This window comes from Barbus barbus, assembly GCF_936440315.1.
Source record: "Barbus barbus genome assembly, chromosome: 18".
NCBI lineage: Eukaryota > Metazoa > Chordata > Actinopteri > Cypriniformes > Cyprinidae > Barbus > Barbus barbus.
The window spans coordinates 20,453,275-20,474,716 of record NC_136746.1 but is presented as its reverse complement, the minus strand read 5'-3'; the positions used below and the strand labels follow the sequence as shown (position 1 = coordinate 20,474,716).

Below are 21,442 nucleotides of genomic sequence, written 5' to 3'. Positions count from 1 at the left end.
CGTGCCTTTCCATCTTTTCTGTACTCAGAGGTGGAATGATAGCATGTAACCAGTGCCGGGAAGATGTTCCTCTCAGCAAAGAAAGGAGAAACCCCTGGATGAAACCTGAGCAATATGCTGAAGGTAAGATAATATTCGATCAGTGAAACACATCAACAATATCCTCTTGCCCTTGTGTTACTTCTATCATGTACGTCCACTAGATGACAGTACAGCGCTGTGAAACGCAGACAGACTGCAGCAGCACTGTCAGATAAAGCACCAGAAGCTGCCTATAGGCCTCCATCAATTTGAAGCTAATGTACTGCTCTGAACTCTTAATCTGTCATCATCTCTTTTTGTCTTTCCTGACTCATCATTTTACTGTTAGTGTTACCTTCAAGTTCTGCCTGTCCTGCAGAAATTGAGTTAAGAAGGAAATGTGCAAAATGTATAGTATTTATAAGAGCCATCAATTCATTTGAGACTTACTAGGCGCCAGCATTTTGTAAAAACAAATTCAAGTCAGCTTTAGCAATAAGCTACAAATATTTATAAATATGAAATAAAACATGATAATTAAATATTTTACTAATAAATCATAAATATGTTCTTCATTTTAATAAATAGTTTATATTTTTTTCTACCTATCCCTATAATAATTAATCAGCACAATAATAAATACTCACTTATTATGAAATCAAATACAGAAAATGGCTGAAAAGTAATACAAAATCCACTTAAGAAAAATAAGTTAATAAAAATAAAAAAGACATAAATGTAAAAGCCAGAAAAATACTGGCTTATTATGAAATCATATTTAGAAAATCACAGAAAAGTGATGCAAAAGTGCTGCTTCAGGAAAAGTAAGTTGATTAAAAATGAGAAAAATAGACCTAAACAAATGACCAGTATTGACCAATATCTTCCAATATGGCAGACTGTGGAAGTGAAATAAAGTAAATATTTTAATAATAAATCCTAAATATTATATACAATTTAAATAATAAATATTTTAGAATTGTTTAAATCTCTCACAATTATAATTAATCGGTGCAATAATAAATAATGGCTTATTATGAAATCATGTACAGACAATGTGTCACAAAATCCTGCTTCAGGAAAAGCAAGAAAGTCGAAAAGAAAGAAATCCTTTTTTTTTGTTTTTTGTTTTGTTTTTTTTACACTCTTTTCAGAAAGTGTGTGTGTGTGTGTGTGTGTTTGTGTGTATGTGTTCAGGTGTGAGCGTTTATATCTCAAGGAATGTGTGTTTGTGCAGAGTTGCACGTGTGTGCACTTATGTTCATAGTTGAGTATTTACGTGCAGGCCTGAATTAGTGTGTGTTGTACAGTAAAGGGAAGAGTGCTATTTAGCTGCATATGTTGTGAGTTTAAATGTTTGGCAGCAGAAGAGTGTAACAACTGATGGTCCAGATTTTATGCTTATGAAAACAGAAAATAAATCAGACACGGAAAGGGAGAGAGAATGATACTGATAGACGGCCAGTTGTGGTGTGAAACCATTTTTCAGAGCAATAAAACTGTACAACACACACTGCATTTTGCTGACAGGACACTGCTCAAAAACCAATAAATGTGTCATTGACATTGGCATGAATGGTAGCACTGTTGCAACATTACAAGGAAAACAACATGCATGCTACTCTAGTACATACCTCAGCCCAACATACCATGTCTCAAAGGGTGTTTGCAGGTTTAGTGTGTTTAATTATATATAAGTGCGTTTGTCAGTGTTTTATGCTCAGTTTTGCAGGTGCACTGGGCCAAATCCAAGTAATTAGACTAGCATGTTCTTTTACAGCCACTTTAATGCTAATACTATTGGCCTGGAGCCCATCCCAACCTGTTAGGAGAGACAGAAACCATGTTTACACTGGTCTAGGACCGGCTTCTCCTGCTGAAGTCTGAGTATTTACCCTCACATCACACAGTTAAACTGGTGTCAGACCAGCAGACATGCCACTCACATTCAAGAGTCATTCTGTTCTTTATTAGACCACATATTTACTCAACAACATGCCAAGACCCTTTTTTGGGTCTTGTTCTTGTTCATGTCATAAACAAATAATCTGAATTCTCTGGCACATACGTGAGTGATGATTTCATGGAAAAAATGAGGTGTTTCTTTCCATCTGCACAATCTGATTTTCATTCCTTAGGCAGAACAGAGACAGAGGTTGTTCTTATGATACCTCAGGGTCTGGTTACGAGGTAAGATGTGCTCGGTTTTTATTGTCAGCTTGTGTGTGAACAGAATTGTCTGTATTAATAAGTCTATTCTCAGTATTTGGTTTTAGACATAAATAGACCCAGATGGTATCTGTATCTGACTTTTTTGTGCTGATTGTGTGGGGAAATTCTGTGTAATATTACATTAAATATCTGTAATATCTGTGAACTAAAGTCTGTTGCATACAGGCTAATGTCTTTTATAATATTAATCTTGATGAATTGCCTGATTAGTGTCTTTCATTAAATTTTTTTGTGAAAAAAAGAAAAGAAAATGTTTGTAAAAATGGCTTTAAATGTATTTAAAAACACATCTTCTAAAAATGTTATTATTTACAAAAATAATACAAATCACCTTCTCCTGTTATATTTAATCTTTTTCATATTCCCCTTACAAATTAAGGGGTCACTATAGTACACTAGATTTGATTTCACCCATTTTAAACCGTGAGTGTGTAATTTTCACATTGTTTCTTTTACCTGTAGGGGGAGCCACATGCCCAGATTTGCACAGATGAGCTCTGAGTGTGTGTGTGTGTGTGTGTGTGTGTGTGTGTGTGTGTGTGTGTACAGTAAATGTTCTCAGACATCAAATCGACTTCAGCTGCTCCGTTCAGCTTCTACCGCAATCATGACGTCACGCTGCTTGCAAAGAGGTCGGGTCATCAGGTGTTCTGGCTCGCAAAGGGCAAAGGTCAAAGCCACAGGTGGGAGGTCAGTCTGCTGCCCGACACTATGCCCACCCTCTGCTCCGTTAACTGGAAACATCTGCAGGAGTCAACAGAGAAGCGTTAAAGGAGAAAAAGAAAAAACCCCGATATAAATCTTCAAAGATAAGCAAAACGAGAGAAGAGGTTCCTCTCATCGCCATGCCTCTCCAACTTGTTTTGTAAGTGGTTAGTGACCTCATTTACTTTGGCTGCAACCGGATCCTATGTGTTTGTAGAGGAAAGGTGCTTGCCTTGAACTGAGGTATCTGTGATTTAAGATACACAGCTGTCAATAAGAGTGATTTGGAGGATTAAACATGGTGATTGCAGGTGAAAAAATCACTGTAGAATTTGATTGCAGCAATTTATTCATTCAGATCTTGACAACCTATGGAAATAAATTAACCTTGAACTGTAGGTAGGTTCTACACTGAAACATTAATCAGTTTCTCAAGATAATCAAGGTTCGATGCAGTTGAGATTTATTCAAGCTTTTAATTGCTTTGGATTTTTTTTTTTTTGTTCATGTGTTTTTTTACTCTTTGTGTGTGCAAAATTATTCAGTGAATAAAGGATTTAGAAAGCTAAGAGTGAAGTTAGCCTTTTACATGCTGTAGCCAAAGGTTTATTAGCTGCTTGTTTATGTTTCCACAGTGTGCGACTCTCAGACTTAGCTATATATCGTGGTATATGTACCGTGAGTAACAAACACATCTCAACTCAGTTTGGCGAGACTGAAATTGTTGATGTTTAAAGGTCTTCTGAAAAGCTCTGTGAAAACCTTTTTAACCTTTTCAACCCCCGTCTCAGTGCGGCAAGTGCAGAGAAAGCAACCACAGTCTGACATTTCAAGTAGAGCAGCCATTGTTTCTTTAAGTGAATGATCTGTCTATATTTTATAAAACATGAAATTATAAAATCATGTATTAAGTTATAAGTCTACGTTGGACATTATCTTTACAGCTAACAGGGAACATTCGCTTAACATTCTCTTCCTATTGTTCTGGCTGTTATTTTCTAGTAACACTGATAGCTGGTATTTTTAACATTATCAAAATTATAGCACAAAAAAAAAAACATATTTATAGATTGTTTTAATATATTATATATTGATTATAGATTTGTTTCTGAATCATTTAAGGTCTTAATCATTTAAGAAATCTTAATTCTTATTATTTGTTTCGGAACATTCAGAGAACAATAACAACAATGTTTTCATTATGTTTGCAAAATGACAAAACCGAACACTTCCGTAACGTTTTCTTTATTAATGCAAAGTAATGGAAGTAATGCAAGCATATGGAAATGGAACAGGGCATCAGTTTACTGTCGGTGTCTCGTCACGCCAGGCCGAATCCACAGTTTATATCACTAATTATAATGGGTTCTCTTTGATTCTGATGTGTTCAGTTGCACGTGTCCTGTGCATCTACTTATGGTATGACAGTCAAAACTTTTTACATTTTTATTATTTTTTGCTTATTTTAATAGGGTCCTCAACAGACTGTCTAATCTAATGCAGAGACATTTAGGCTTTTTAAGAGTTAGTTTACCCAGTAATATAAAATCTGTTGTCTCACCCTCATGTTCACTTTTAAAAAATAAAGGTGCTTCACGATGCCACAGAAGAACCTTTTTGTCTAAATGGTTCCATAAAGAACCTTTAACATCTGAAAAAACTTTCAGTTTTTCAGTTCTTTTTAAGAACCTTTGACTGAATGGTTCTTTGTGGGACCAAAAATGGTTCTTCTAATGCATCGCTGTGAAGAACCTTTTAAGCACCTTTATTTTTAAGACTGTTGTTCTGAATTTGCATTTGCATATTTCTTCTGTGGAACACAAAATAAGATATTTTGAAAAGTGTTGGTAATCAAAAAGTTTGGGTTACAGTTGACTTTCATTAAAAACATTTCTCAAGATATCATTTTCTTTAGAGGAAAGAAAGTCATACAGGTTTGGAACAACAATGTGGGTAAATGATGACAGAATTTTCCTTTTTGATAACTCCTTTTAGTTGTGGCTTAGGTGTCCAAATACATTTTGGGGCTGCGTATTTGGTAATCTGAGCATTTAAAAATCAAATGTAAACCAAAGAAAGCACATCCAGATGCACATTTACTATTAGTTAAACATTAAAAGAGAGCACTCCCTCTCCGCTCATCTGTCTTCTGTGATGTATGGCGCTCTGGCTCCTCTGTGCAGTGTTCTGGGGACAGAGACACTAAGCAGGCTGCTGTGGTTTAGTGAAGTCAGACCCCTTGACAGACTGAATCTAACTGTGACTAATAATAAATACAGTTCAGTGATGCTCAGTGTGACAGAGAAGATGAAGCTTGAGTATTATTGATAAATAAGCAGTGAGTGCGGCTCAGTTTGATACAGTGAGACCTGCAGCTAACAGCTGTGTCCTGCTCCCTAAGGGGCAAAACAACCAGTTTATCCTGTGGATTTCATGTACAGAGACACTGACAGACTCGTACTGCAGTGTTCCAGTGTTTGAAGCTGCTGATGTCAGGGATCAAAGACTCCCTCCTTCCTCTTCAAACACACACACACACACACACATGCATATTCTCGCATCCTGCTGCTCTTAGATCCTCTGAGTCCCATCATAAGTGACTCTAATGGCATCTGGTCTGTTGTTCTGATCCCAGAGGCTCTCTCTGTGTTTTCTGCTTTCTGTTTCCTCATGCTGATTAATTCCAGTGATCTGCGAATGAGACTCGGTCTTTCCTCTGTTCTCCTTTTAAACATTAGGCCTGCTTCAGTGCATCAGGATGCCAAGGAGACCTTGCAGCAGGCAGACGAAGATTAATGCATGTGTGTATTTCTGGAGAGTGCAAAAGAGACAGCAGTGTAATATATGTGTAAGTGTGTGTTTCAGGATGAATGCATGCATTCCATTTCGAAAAGAAAAAAAAAAGAAAGATCAGAAAAAAGAATGAAAGATGAGAAAAAAGATGAGATTTTTTTGAAAAAAAGTGGAATAGATAAAAAGGAAAAAAAAGGATAAATATCTGGTATTTAAATATTATTTTGTTTAATTTAAAACACTAAAATTGTATTAAGTTCTAAGTGAGTTTGTTGAAACTTTGCTGAAAATTTGCACTCAGGCTATTCAAGATGTAGATCAATTTTGGAGAAATTTTGCATTACATTGCTTGCTCACGAATGATACTTTGCTGTAAATGGGTGCCGTCAGAGCAAGAGTTCAAACAGCTGATAAAACATCACAATAATCCACAAGCAATCCAAACAACTTCAGTTAGTCAGTGTTTTGTGAAGTGCAAACATGCATGCTTGTAAGAAACAAATCCATTATTAAGGCGTTTTAACTTTAAATTGTCGCTTCTGACCAAGTTACAAATCCATAATAATGGCTGCTCCAGTGAAAAAAATCCATCCCCTGTTGTATTCTTACATCAAAATATACTGAAATATTTGTTCAGAACAATTTAGAACTGTTTTCGCTTGTAAACGGTGCTTGATCTGTGCATATTGCTCTACTGATTCAGACGTGACAACTTTTCCTTGGAGAAAGCGTTATTTTAGAGGACTTTTATTTTAGCTGAAAGCAATGGATTGAAGTTAAAAATGTCTTAATGATGGATTTGTTATTTATTACAAACACAGCTTTTTTTGGACTGGGGTGGTATGGACTACTTGTGGATTTTTTTTTCAGCTGTTTGAACTCTCATTCTGACGGCACCCATTCACTGCACAGGATCCACTGGTGAGCAAGAGATGTGATAGAACATTTCTCCAAATCTGTTCTGATGAAAAAACAAACTCATCTACATGTTGAATGACTGAGTGTGAGTAAATTTCTTTTTCAAAATGTGATTGTCTTGCATCATATAAATAACTCCCAGGCCACATCTTTAAACTGCATAAGGTCCACATTTCAGTCTGGTCAAAAACCGCTTACAGCAAATGGCAGTTTGACTGACATTTGAAGTGACCAATCATAGTTCATTTTGTTTTGTATTTACAAATTGAATGCATATGAGCTGCACAATAATGATGTTATTCAGAATGGAAAATTCTGAATTTTCTTTGAGACTCAATTTTCTGAGTTTGGGGGCATGTCAATGGATGCAACATCTGTAGTTACTATACAGATGTCAGTTACTGTTTATTACTATTATTTACAATAAAACTAGCTAAATTGCATGTACTAAATACAATAGTATTGTACAGTTATGATAAGAGTACATAACAATTAAGTTTACAGCACCTTCATAAATAAAAGCCTAAAAGAGCAAAAACACATTTTTAGTTTTAAAACCTTTTAGTTTAATGAATTTTAGAAAAAATGGAATGAATTTTTGTAGAAAAACATCTCAATCTTAAGCTTACTATTGTAATTTGCATGCAACTGACACAGTAATTATGACGTTCTAACTTGTAAATAAGAACTTCCCAGGTAAAAAGAAATAAATAAAAACATGCTCTTGTCTCAATGTTTGTTGTAACATTGGTACTCTATAAGACTTTGTTCAAAACTATCAGTCAATTAAGCATTCAGTTTAGCCAAATTCAGGCAAGTGTGTCAGTTTTGACTAGCTGACTGAAAATGCACAGCTCACTTTTCTGTGGCATGTGTTTGATTTCTCTGGGATCATTGTGTGCATCTTATCTGTGTGAGCGGGAAGCGTATGTGTGTCCGCGTGCATCTGTAGGATGAGGAGCACTCCTCTCCGAGCTGATCTGAGCTTTAGTGCTCCTATCACTCAGCGAGAGGTCCACTTTAACCCTCTTTTTTTTATTAATGGCCACCCAACACTTAGCTGCAATAAGGACATGAGAAACGGCAGAGAGGGGTAATTTGTTGTGAACACGGCCAAAGGTCGAGGAGTTCAGACGGGAGAATCTTCTGGGTGCTTCGGAGAGAGATGGTGGAAGAGAGGAGGACATGGGGCCAAGCCAAACATGCTCGGCTGTCTCTAACTCTCTCATTCTGCTCGAGGTACACATTAAGAGAGATGATGACAGACAGAGATAAATAACCAGAACATTAATCATAGAACGAGAGAAAGGCCAAACGAGTCGGTAGAGAAAGGAAAGTAAGAAAAGGTGTGAATGAGGCAGATGACAGAGATTCTTCTACAGAATGATGGAGATCTGCTCCATCCAAGACAACAGAAGCTGAAACAACAACAAAAGAGTTCTTTTTAAGGTAATATTTGACAGTTTTGAACACTAAACAGTTCATATGGTAACGCAAGGAATTCGAGGTAGTGCAGCGGAACTCGACAGAGAAACACAAGACCACCCACAGCTGGTGCTTGGGAGCTTTTCCTCAAACCTGCTACCAATTTTGCTCCTAATCTGCAGCCCTGACCACCTCTGGCTTTTCTGATGGTGTAATTCATGATTTCAGTGGAACGTGGATTCTGTCTGGCAGGACGCAGTGGCTCACAGTGTGATAAGCCGCACGCATTGAGTTGCTCTCAGATATTGCTTCTTTTCAGAGACTTTGTGGTTTTTAGAGGAGCCTGTTGGTCTATGAGTCTATTTCATGGAGTTATTTTGAGATACTAAACTACAATATTGTGGTTTCAAACTTTGGTTCCAAACTGTTTTTCACAAAAAGGGGAATCCTAGCCACATTGATGACTGTGAATGCACAAATCTTACCTGGAAAAAAATAAATAATTCATGAATAATTTGCTATTCTGGGTTGACTGCACCTTCTGCAATGTGCTGGTACAATTTAGAAGTAAAATACGACAATAATTGCAAATACATATGGGTTTCTTTCTCAGTCTTTCTCTCTTTTTATACTGTATATTTTACCCATCATATGCTATGTGTGTGTGTGTGTGTGTGTGTGTATAGCATAATGTTTAAGTTACCTTTAAAAACACTCTTAGTACACAGTGGAATTGTGATCATTGTGGTGGAAATAACAGCACAACTGAGATACAATTACAATATGCAATCTTCATTATAAATAATGAATAGTTTATGTTAATTTCATAGTTTTGAAATTCATATTTTTATTTTGATAGTTTTAGATTTTACAGTCTGTCATTAGACTATAATTACATTAAACTCCTTAAATAAGATTCTATAGTCTAAATGAGTCATTAGAAAATAAAATAATTTATGAAGCTGTAATAAAAAGTTTCAAAGACTGTTTTAATGTGACTTTAACAAATATATGCATATTTTAAAACGTATTCATTTTTAAATGTAATATGTGAATTTTAATAAAACTCATGACATAAGAAGTGCTCAAAGTTCTCTTTCCTTGTCGTGCACATGGGACTCTTCTCAGGTCTGCTTTCATGTGCTTTAAATCTGTGCAAGGCAACATTCCATTAGGCTTTTCATCCCATGTCAGAGCTCATTCCCACAGCAACTGCGGCCATGTCCAGGATCCTGCTTGGGTTTGAAGTGCCTCTGTTTCATGTCCTGTTGAGAGACGGTTTGCATCGCCACGCACAGGATGAGTAAAGTTCGCTGCAGTCACATTGAATGCCTTCAGAAGGATGTCATCTGCCACTTTGACACAAAATGCCACAGCCACTGTAGCACTGAGATATGGAAAGTAACAAGGTAGGGGCCTTGTTTTGTTTCAGTACCCATAGCACTGATGGGGGAACTGCAGTCCATTTGCGTGATGGAAGAATCACATTATAATGTGTTTGGCCTCGAGCTTACAGCCCAGTCACAGCTGAAATATTTGGAAAAACCACATTTGTTATATTGCATTTATGAAACAATTTAATAAATAATAATTAGAATATTTAGTAACGTACATTTTAGACTCAACATTGCCACTTACATTGTTTTTGCTGTGCTAACAAAACTAAATATTTTAAAAAGTATATATACATGCAACAGAAAGTTTAAATATTTATTTTTTGGTAAACTAAATTGCAAGGTGCCTGTAATTACCTTGCTTAACTTGACCTGTATGAATCCGACTCTGAGCCACCCCATGTTTTTGTCTATCTCCAAGACCCACAACTGCACAAAAGTTTTCTCCCTTTAAAATTTTGTATATTTGCATTACATAAATTTGGTTTCGGCAGCCTGCCCATGCGCTGACTGGGCCACCCTGAAAAGTCCTGCGGCTCCCTACAATATGACCAGTCCATCCCTTTTCTTATCTACAAACATCTTGGTCATGCACTCAACCAAAACCACATAGAGAATCCGAAATCCATTCTTTCATTCTCATGTACTGCTCGAACCATTCAGAGTGAGATTTAAAACTTAAGTTGTGCTTGTTTTGGAGGATTCGTATGTTTTTACTCTCACAAGCACTTGGACAGAAAACACCCCTCCTGTCTTCCACATTTCTATCTTCAGCATTTGTAAATCATGACAAAATGGAGCCCCAGAGTTTACATTAATGGCTCGGACCTCACTTTAGAGCACTTGATCGAGCGATATTAAGAGTTTCCTGTAAAATGATTTTTGGATCCTTGACCATTTTTTTTCTCACACACTCTCAGCTCAGAGGTCTGTGTGACGGTTCATCTCTACTGTACCATGTTGGATCATAATGATCTCCCAGCTGTTCTGATGAGAGGTTTGGATGCCGATAAGCATTCATTAGTAGGGTCTCTCAGTGGTCATATATAATCCATTATTATTCACGATTTGCTACATTTTTTATTAGATTGAATTTCAGTCCATCATTGACTCACATCACTTACACTGTCAGTGGTAACTTCCACTTTATTGAATCTAGGTTGTAGCAGTTCTAAGGTCAGGTTAGTTGCAAAGTCAGAATCAGAACCCATAATTTAGCATCTGATTTTCAAGATGATCTGTTAAGACAACAAATACGGATTAGCTGAGTGAATCTCGACATATCATGCAAAAGTCAAATAGATGACATTATTCAGGAGCTGCATTTTAAATAATGTTGTGTAATTCCAGCTTTACCCCCAAAGGGAGCGTTTGAACCTTACATTGTTCTTTTGTCAAGAATCTCTTGGATTTACCAGTCTGGTCAGCATCCACGGTCAGACCCCAGGAAACCATCCAAAATCCACTACTAGTGCAATCTGTGAAATGTCTTGAGTTATCAGTTTAAGTTTGGCTTCAGGAAATCTATACATTTCCCATGAAGAGATTTACACCTCAGGAATGATTTCCATGTGTGAATAATGTGATCGAATAATGCTGAAAAATGCTGAAATGTTTTCCTTATACTGCTGCATACCAAAATATTTCTCCAAACCCGGAGAAAAACTCTTTCTGTTTTGAAGAGTATGTCAAAACACAGGGCTCCACCTCAGGGGAAAGACTTTACCATACGTCTGTACACACAGAACCCATGGCCAGGTCACTGCTCCAGAAGACGAAGCAATCAATCAAATTACCTGCTAAAATAAAGAATAATAAATAATTTGAAAAGATGTTTTTGTTCACTGGTCACTAAGCTTCTGTGCCAGCAGCTCTGTATTCATTTCATAGAAAGTGTTTTCTCTCAAGTTTTGAAAGCTCTTATGCAGTCACTCGCAGGAACGGTTCAGGATTGGCTGAAAACACAAAGGTCACAGGTTTGATCTGAGGTAGGGGCGTCCGAGAAAGTGGGGAATTACCGGAGTCACAGGCCCTCTGTTATCATTGAGCCCTTTAGCAAAACACTTAATCACAGCCTTCTATTGCATTTTTTGCATTGTTTTTCAGGTCAGGACACCCATTTATCATGATGTATTCACCATTTAGGAACCAAATAACTTTTGTAGGTTAACAAAAGTAAAAAAAATAAAAATAAAACATTGTGTTAAAATAATATACGTCATCCAAAAACCTAATATGTTCTAGATTTTATAGCCAGTTATGTATTTAATTTATGTATTTAATTAACAATATTTCAAAACTTGTGAATATGTAGGCTATTTAATTAAAAGTTGTTTTTGTCTGCTTCAGCTTTCTAACAGCATTTGTCAATGTTAAAGTGATTGGCCAATCAAATAAAAGAAAGAGTGGCCTGAAGGGTCAAAACCGAAGCGTCGCCCAGATGTTTGTTCGACTTCTTGTGAAGGATAGGTAGCCTATATGTAAGTAGCCAAACATTTAATATTTTACTGTTTACGATAAAAATGTCAAACGACCGACAGTAATATGATGATCTGATACAAACCACTCGACTTTGTGTCAAATTTCGAATTGAAAACATACATTTTTTACATGGCAAAATTTATGTGATGAGACAAGAAACGTTAACGGAAGCGTTTTTGACATATTTGGTATATGATTAAGAGCAAACCGTGGGTTCCAGGCTGTTTCGTGAATATTTTAAACTGATCCATAAAAGGAACCGCTTCATAAGAGTCATATGATGAAGAATGTCTTATTGACATTACTGTTTGTTAATAAAAGGTATGTTCTGCAATGCATATTATATATGTTTATGTTTTAATGAACGTTCTTACTTGTATATTCAGTTCACATATAGTTGTTTTGAATGTTTTAGACATTCTGGTGCCATCAGCCTGGCAGTGCTTTCAGTTGCTCAACCACTCACGAGGCTGGAAACTCTCTTTACTGTGAAAAATAACATGCATTTGTATCTCCCTTCCTTCCCTCTATCACAGAAAACAAACACGCAGGATAATAAACGAGAGAGGAGTTCTGTGTTTAAGTTGGACGGGATGTCTAGCACAAACGGTGGGAAAGGATGCTGGCTGTAGGTTTGTACTCGGAGCGGAGCTGAGGTGAGCAAAACAGCACAACCGGAGAAATGCTTTACCTAAAGCCAAACCACGAGATAAGATACAAGGGCTTTGCCATGAATTTCTATATACCTTCGGGTGTTTGTTGAGTGATATTTTGTCTTCAGGAGGAGGAAAAACAGGACGAAATAGAAAAAAATTAAAGAGGTGAAACAACTTTATGTGATTGTAATCAAAGCATCACTTTGTTTAACAGCTTGGCATTCTGTCGCTGATGTGGCACCGCTTCGAAACACATCATTAAAGCCATTAACTTTCATAATTTCCCCAATTTTCTTTATTTCAAATATAAACAGTCTCCAGCTTCTACAGCCAAGCGCTCCGAGACCTCCCGTTTCACAGGGAGCTATCAGATGAATGTTGGGATATCTTAGGGGCTTTCTGGGTGATCGGAACATACTCTAAATGATCCTGAAAAAGTCCTAATAGCAAACACAGGTGGGAAAAGCATTACGAGCCCATCAGAGCTGCTACCATTCTCACAAAGACAGCTAATGCTAAGAGAAAACATTCAAGGCAATCATGATGAAGTGGGAGAGAGACACAGTGTGAGAGGTGTGTGTACTTTCTTTGTGAAAGCAAGTAGTTGAATTGTACTGTAACAACTGCTAGAACGGTTAATTAGATGATAAGTGAACTATGAAAGCAAAGCAGGCTATTGCTCTAATTCCAAAATCGTTCTGCTAATGAGCCTCGCAAAACAACCATCAGACTATTTGTCAATTACGTGAACCTGGTTGAGCTGTAGTTAAAATCTGTCATTTGTACAGCGTGATATTTATTTATTAGACCAGGAAAGCTCCCCTGAGCGTTTCCTTTTTCAAAGAAAAAACACAAAAACAAAAGGTACTGCAAGATTACAGTGATAAACACCCAGAATTTAGAATGATTAAGTTTATAATTAGCAGTACCACACATATAGTTAGATAAATGAGAAATACTGTCAAAATGCATCAGTATTTCAGAGACTTACTATGAAAATTAAATAAATGTTTAAATGTTCACTGTCGGAGTAAAAAATTAAATAAAATAAATATATATATATATATATATATATATATATATATATATTAGTGCCGTCAAACGATTAATTGCATCCAAAATAAAAGTTTTTGTTTACATAATATATGTGTACTGTGTATATTTATTATGTATATATAAATGCACACACATGCATGCATATATTTAAGAAAAAATATGTTACGTTTATATATTAAATATATTTATATATGATATAATTTGTGAATATAAATGTATACACGTAAAAACATGTAAATATTTTCAAAATATATGCTGTATGTGTGTGTCTTTATATATACATAATAAATATACACAGTACACACATTATGTAAACAAAAGCTTTTATTTTGGATTTGATTAATCGCGATTAATCGTTTGACAGCACTAATATATATATATATATATATATATATATATGTGTGTGTAAAATAAAATATAATATATACAATATAATATATATATACTGTATATTTAAATTATTTACATTCCTTTATTTCCAGTGAGTAAAACACACAACTCCTTAAACTTTATTTATTTATTTATTTATTTTTAAATAAAGGCCTGAGCTTAAAATATTTTTCTCTGTGCAGTTACACTTAAAATGTGTGTATAGTATACAATCACAATATCACAGATCAGCATTTCGCCATTGCAAATGCATACTATACAATGTAATGTATAATCAGAACAGAGATACTACTGTACTTCTGTTTAATGCATCTTTATTAAGTACTCTGACTGAGAATGTATGTCCACTGATCTTCAGTATGGGAAGTGCAAATCAAATGCAGAGTTAACTGTTTCACTCCCAACAGCAGAAAAGTGTAACAACAGAGCAGAATTTAGGCACAATATTGCGATCAGAAATTCTTAGTACTATTTGCACACATTTTCAGTCAATGAAAGGGTTTAGTCTTTGTAAACTATGTTATTTGTGGTGATTCTCCAGTTAATAACTCATTTAGTCTTAATCAACACATGTGAACACACATAGTTATGAAATCTATGAACCTGACCAGCATGAGAACTGGAGCATGGGAACAGGATAACTCTGGATTAATTTAAAATATATAAACACACACACATAGTTGCAACTTTACAGTTAGCGTTTCAAAGCACAAGTGAACAAGAATGGCCAAAACAGCTCCCTCCTGTGGATGCAAGCATACATTTAGCATGTTTTCTTTCCAAGAGAAAATACTTGCTGGTAATTTATTTTCTTATAGAGTTGTCGATTTTGAAATAATAAAGGACAGGTGACTTAAATTCTTAAATCTTTGAGATTTCAGGTTATGATGCCCACCATCACATCACTGATGTCCCACAGTTTCTTGGCCACTTCTTCATCTGTTGCCTTAGCTAATAGCTGCTCTTCATGACAGTTAGCAAAGTACTTTCCCCGAACACCCTCCACATCCGGAGAGCAGGCCAGATAGATAGAAGTCTGCACACCTTCCTCAGGGGACTTGAAGAAGGCCCGTGAAGCCAGGTTAAATAGTGGCTTCACCAGCAGTGGGATGTGGACATGCCTGCCCAGGTTAGTCCGCACAATCTCTGGGGTGAGAGCATTTACTGTCACTCCGGTCTCCTCGAGTCGGTGCGAGAGCTCCAGAGTGAATAGAAGATTGGGTAGTTTACTCCGTGCATAGGCAAAAGCTTTTAGAAGAATCTGTGACCCATAGACATCACCAGACTCTTGGTCTCATCCTTTGAAATATTTTCCCAGCCTTTTCTGCCTTTACTCTCCTCTCCAGCTGGTGAAATTCATGTTCAATCGGATTTAAATATGGAGATTGACTTGGGCAATCTAAGACTTTCCATTTCTTTGCCCTTATAAATTCCTTGACTGAATTGGCAGGGTGTTTTTGATCATTGTCCTGATGCAATATGAAGCACTTCCCAATGAATCTGGTGGCATTTTCTTGAATATTGGTAGGCAAGATGGTTTTGTACCCTTCCAAATTCATTCTGCTACTGTCATCATACATTAAGTCATCAGTAAAGTTGAGAGGGCCTCTTCCAGAGGCAGCAGTACATGCCCATGCCATGACACCACTTCCACCATGCTTTACAGATGAGGTTGTATACTTGGGATCATTTGCAGTTCCCTTTTTTCACGCCACATTTTTGCTTTCCCATCACTTAGATAAAGGTTCATCTTTGTCTCATCGGTCCATAAACACAGTCCCAAAACTCTTCTGGCTCACCTTTGTGCTTTTTTGAGAACTCTAATCTTGCCTTTCTATTTTTGGTGCTGGTCAGAGGTTTGCATCTTGCTGTGTAGCATCTGTAATTCTGTGTCAAAGTCTCCTGAGGACAGTAGATTGTCAGAGCATCACCCCAATTTTTCTGGAAGTTGTTACTGATTTTACAGATATGTCTTTTAGGGTTCATTTTCTTAGCTGTTTTGATTTGTCTGTCATCAACTACTGTTGTTTTCTCAGCCAATCAGGTAGTTGTTGGTTGCTGGTAGGGCTGGGCAGTATATGGAGTTTGTAAGATATATCGATATATTCTTTATAAGCGATACGATATAAGGCAATACCGTTTATATTGATATACAGTAGAAACGAGCGCATCTGAAAATATAGTGGAGGACACAGACTGAGCTGCTGCGGAGAAAGTATACATAGTACAATTTGTTCTAAACATGTGACAAACTTTATATGAAGGGCTTTTTAAAAAAAACTTGTTAGATATAGAAGCCTATAGTTTAGTTTCAGTTTAAGACGGCTCTGACAGAAAGGTTGCGTGTGCCGCTGACAGAGACGCTCTGTTTAATGTGTTTGAGATGCGCCGTTTTCCTAAATGCATAACTTACATTTCACAGGTATATTCTCCATCTGTAAATGTTAGAAAGCCATGGAAATATTTCCATTTTGCTGTCAGAAGTGCATGAGCCTTCTGCTTTGAGATTCTCCGCTAAACTTCACAGACTTCATTGAAATAATTCTGACTAAAATTTAAATACACAGTTTGCTGAAATATTTGTAGTTAATAAACAATAAATGTGACACATGTAGAATTTTAAACCTACAAGTATTTGTATGATAGCTATACTAACTGTTAAGTGACTTAAATGGGGTCATCAAAACAGCCTTTTTACTCAATTAGTCTGTGCTTTTTTTTATTATTTTCAGTTTTAGTTTAGTAAATGTAACTTCTGCTTTAAAAACATTATTTTTGTTTTTAGATTGCAATGTTATGCTAGAATGTAATGTGATTTTAACCCCTTTTTAACATAATATATGCTAGTGTTGTCAAAAATATCGATATTTCGATAAATATCGATACTGAAATATCTGAACGGTACCAATATTAATTTCCCGAAGTATCGATACACCGATACTAGCCGAGCTGTCACTTTCACTTCTCTCCAAAGGCGCGTGGACAAGCACCACATGTGACAGCACTCGTCTCCTTCGCTCTGGTTAAATAGCAAAAGTGAAGTGAATAGAAAGATGACTGCTCTGGTTGTTAAAGAACACAGCAGGAGCGCTATCTGTAGGGATCTATGATCTCCGCGATGCAGAGAACGCCACGGAATCCAGTCATAAACACGGAATTTACAGTTTAACGCGGAATGTCACGGAATTTGTCAAAGTTTGGATGAATTAATCAAAAGTAGGTCATACACTTAAATCAAATCGCGATATGGACTAGTATCTGTAAATATTAAGCTGCAAAAGTCGATTTAAATATGAATCCTGCATGTTCTGCGCGTCTCTGTGTGAATGTGCTGCACGTGCGGTTTTGTTTACTAATGTGGCGCTCGCGGTGATTTCAGCGTCTGCCGTCTCAATGAGGACATAAATACATCAACAATATCTCCAGAACTGACCTGAAAGGCACTTTACGAGCATTTTACCATTTAATTTGAGTAAAACTAGCATCATATCATACACACACAGAACTTTAAAAGTATTCACGGCAACCCGTCAAAATAAAAGTTCGGTTTAACTTAGCCTATTAAAGACCGTGTGCCAGAAATAGGCTATATTACTATTATTTAGTAGAATGTACATAATACTACTACTTACTACTACTGTTAATTTTTTAAAAAGAAATAATCACAAAATATTTTAATTTTAATAGTAAATCCCCTTAATTTGCCAAAAATATAAATGTTTCATTTTCATTAATTTAAATATAAATTAATTAAAATTGTTTTATGCCTTCATCTGATATCCAGTAAAATTTAAATACACAACATAGAATTTTTGAGGGGGGAAACACATTTCATAAGGCTACTGTAAGAATAAATAAAAATTGTTTGTATGCATTCAAATAATAGACATGCTAAAACACAGAATTTGGTAACAATAAAACATAAGGTGAGAAAAAAATAAAACATTTCATACGGCCCTAAACGTGTAATTTTTGTTACACTTTTAATAAATGAAATGTTAAATTGTATAATTTTCATGATTTTAATGAATTAGACATGCTTTTAGATTAATAGCATTTAATTTGACCATTAAAAAAAAAAAAGAGTCCAGAAAAATTCAAACGGAAAAAAATGGAATCCAGAAAAATTAAAAAGGAAAAAATTGAATGTAGAAAAAAATTAAACGGAATTTGGGGAAAAATAAAACGGATTTCATAGGGCCCTATATCTGGAAATATTTTGGTTATGCAGCAAATGAGAATATCAACAAATAGAACTTTGGATTTTAATTAGTACATGTATTAGTAAACGTTAGTTTCAATTAACATTTAACTAAGATTAATAAAAGATTAATAAATAAATCAACAAATGCAGTACCTCAAGACATTTTTTTGTTCATGTAAAATATACCGCATGTTTTCGACTTGTTACATTTATCTTTAAATTAAAAAAATTACCCCCTTAATATTGTGGCAGTTTTTTTCTCCGTGGTATCGAAAATGGTATCGAATATCGATATTTTTCAAGGTATCGTATCGAAGTTAGAAATTCCAGTATCGTGACAACACTAATATATGCCTATGGTTACATTCACTTTATTTGTTTAATCCAAATACAAACGTGTATAAATATCGAGATATATACCGTATACCGCAAATCAACCAAAAAATACCGAGATATGATTTTTTGCTCATATCGCCCAGCCCTAGTTGCTGGTGGTTTCCAAACTCTTGATTTTTCCATGCCCTTTGTTTTTGCTATAGCTGTAATTGACTTCCTCTTTTCTTTTAGCATCCAAATTGCTTGCTTTTCTCTCAAAGTCAGCTCCCTCATCTTCATCCTGGTTTGTGTGTGTCATCATCGAATGCAATAACTAAAAAGAAGGCACAAACTAAAAAGGCTGATGAAAAGAGGAGAAAACATAATCTTGAACCAGCACTAATATATTAAAATAATTTTAAACTACTCATGACCACCTTTACAATAATTTATCATGTTTTACTGTAAGCTTATTCATTGTGGTAAATTTAGTCTAACTTGTAAATTTATAATAGATAATCTGTTAAGGGAATAGATTTTTCCCTAAAGATTTATATTACAACTGTGGCATGTATTGTTTCTAAAGGCTGTTGTTTCTCATAACAAATGTAATATAGATTAATAAAAAAGTCATTATTGGCCTGGTAATGATTAATAGGCTAGTCTTATTATAACAAATGCTACAGTTAAGAACTATGGTACTTTTTCATAAGAGCAAGTCAGAATCGAGAGCCAATGGGTTCTAATGATGAGCGATGGAGAAACGTGGCCTTCAGATATTCCAATGATGGCACAGATTAAATCATTAAGAGCCTGATGGACTGTTAAGGAGTAAGAAATAAACAATATCAATAAAAGAAAATGTTAAGTTAGATTGGCGTGCAGAATTTGAACATTCTGTCAAACTATAGCCTACGTGTCTAAATAATATAAAATACATTATATATCCCATGTAAACAAGTAATTGTTAACTAGCCTATTACTTTATTGAAGTTATAGTGGATAGCACAAAATACCATTTTACAAAAATAAACATTTAAGCAAACAAACAAACAAACAAATAAATAAACCTTAACAGGGAGCATGACCCAGGGTCCACTTCAACCCCCCCAATGTTTGAACCAAAACTACGCCCTTGTGCTCACATCAGATGAAACTCTAAAAGTGCTGAACTTCTTAGCTGGTAAAACATCTATGTGTTGAATCACCCAATAATAAAATGTGACATTCTGTAGTTTTGTCTCATATTCATCTTTTAATCATATTTGTAAATGTCTTGACTCCACAGCCAACAGAGCAATTTTGTCTTTACTGTTCCAATACTTTTGGAGGGCACTGTATATATTATATTAGTTAATTCAAGATAATTGGGACATTTTTCCAGTCATCCCATTGGCAAAAAGTGGTCCAGTTTACATAAATTCAGACTATAAAATATAATTATATTAATCAAAATTTCTGTTGGCCAACACAATGCTGTGGCAATTTTATACAAAACGTTTTTATATATTTGGTGTTTCATTATTATTATTATTATTCATTTTTGTTCTATAATTGTTTTACTCTTCTCACACTCTACTGGGACATGCTGTCACAAAAGGTTAAACTGTGTTCAGTGAACTGTATCTTTTCCCCCTGAACAATAGTGAAAACCTTTAAGTTTTAGATATGTAAAATAAAAACAATACATACACAATAGTACAATGTTTATATTCTGATTATAAAATATATCTACATCAAAAAATTATTAGCTATGCCCCGTTTCCCCCATAGTATTATTTAGATACACAATTTAGCAAAAGGATTATTATTATTTTTTTTTGTCAATGAATTCCAATAGAAAAGGGTTTCATGCGCGCGCAGCCACGTGCTCTTCCAAAACCTCTCGAGCGTGATGTCATTCGCATAAAAGCGCGTGAAGTTCGCGCACAATTGTTTGGCTAGTTATTGTACACTTCTTCTTAGTTGAAAACAATTCCACCAAAGCGTGCTATGCTTGGCCTATATTTACTACAGTGTTCTAAATATCTGAAAAGAGAAGCAAACGCTCTTGTGCTTGGTTTGATGCAGTGCCTTCATTATCTCTTCGCAAAAAATACGGACAGATTTAAGCGACGCCAGGTCCAAGAGTTTGATCACTAGTTCCCCTTGCTCTGGTCCGGCCTCCTGCTGGATCTCCTGGGCTGCTTTCTCCGCCCGTTCTCGGTCCCTACATGCCATGATCACTCGGCCCCGACGCCGCAGCAGCTCCGCGGCCGTGGCTTTTCCAATGCCACTGTTTGCCCCGGTCACGATAATAGTTTTGCCCAGCAGCATATCGACGCCTTCATCCAAATGTTTAGAATGGGCAATGGCTTGACTGCTGATACTTCTGGGGCCATCAACAACGTCCAGTTCATGAGCAGGTTTGTAGGCGTAAACAATCACGCATGTGGGAAGTAACTGGATATTATATTGAACTACATTGCCCAGAAGTCATAGCGGGTTAAAACGCAACGCGTGTGTACTGCTTTTTGGTTATTTATAGGGATGAGCGAGTACAGCATTATCTGTATCTGTATCTGTTAACCATATGAATTATCTGTATCTGTATCTGTACTCGGACTGGGCGGGGCCTAACCCGGAAATGGGCGGGATTTAACCTGGAAGTGGGTCGGGTTGTCTTGAAATAGGCGGGGCTTTAACCGGTATGTTATTTTAAGCATGCAATTGATATGGGTTGCTTAATTTGTAATATTATACCACAACTACCTTTATTTTTTTTTTATAAAATACAGCAAGAAAGTGTCACTCAGTGCGTGAAGTCAAAAAACTGGTTAGAGCCAGCAGACAGTTAAAAAAAAAAAAAAAAA

The 21,442-nt window shown here is 35.9% G+C and overlaps 1 protein-coding gene across 1 annotated transcript; it reads right to left on the bottom strand.

The window, feature by feature from the left end:
* Positions 1-14,948: 14,948 nt before the first annotated feature.
* On the bottom strand, positions 14,949-20,906 carry LOC306884195 (retinol dehydrogenase 14-like; the record flags this gene model as incomplete). The annotated part of the gene is made up of 3 exons (XM_079439916.1): positions 14,949-15,332; positions 19,089-19,110; positions 20,605-20,906. 3 exons carry the CDS (start codon positions 20,904-20,906, stop codon positions 14,949-14,951), a joined length of 708 nt encoding a protein of 235 aa, XP_079296042.1.
* Positions 20,907-21,442: the final 536 nt, after the last annotated feature.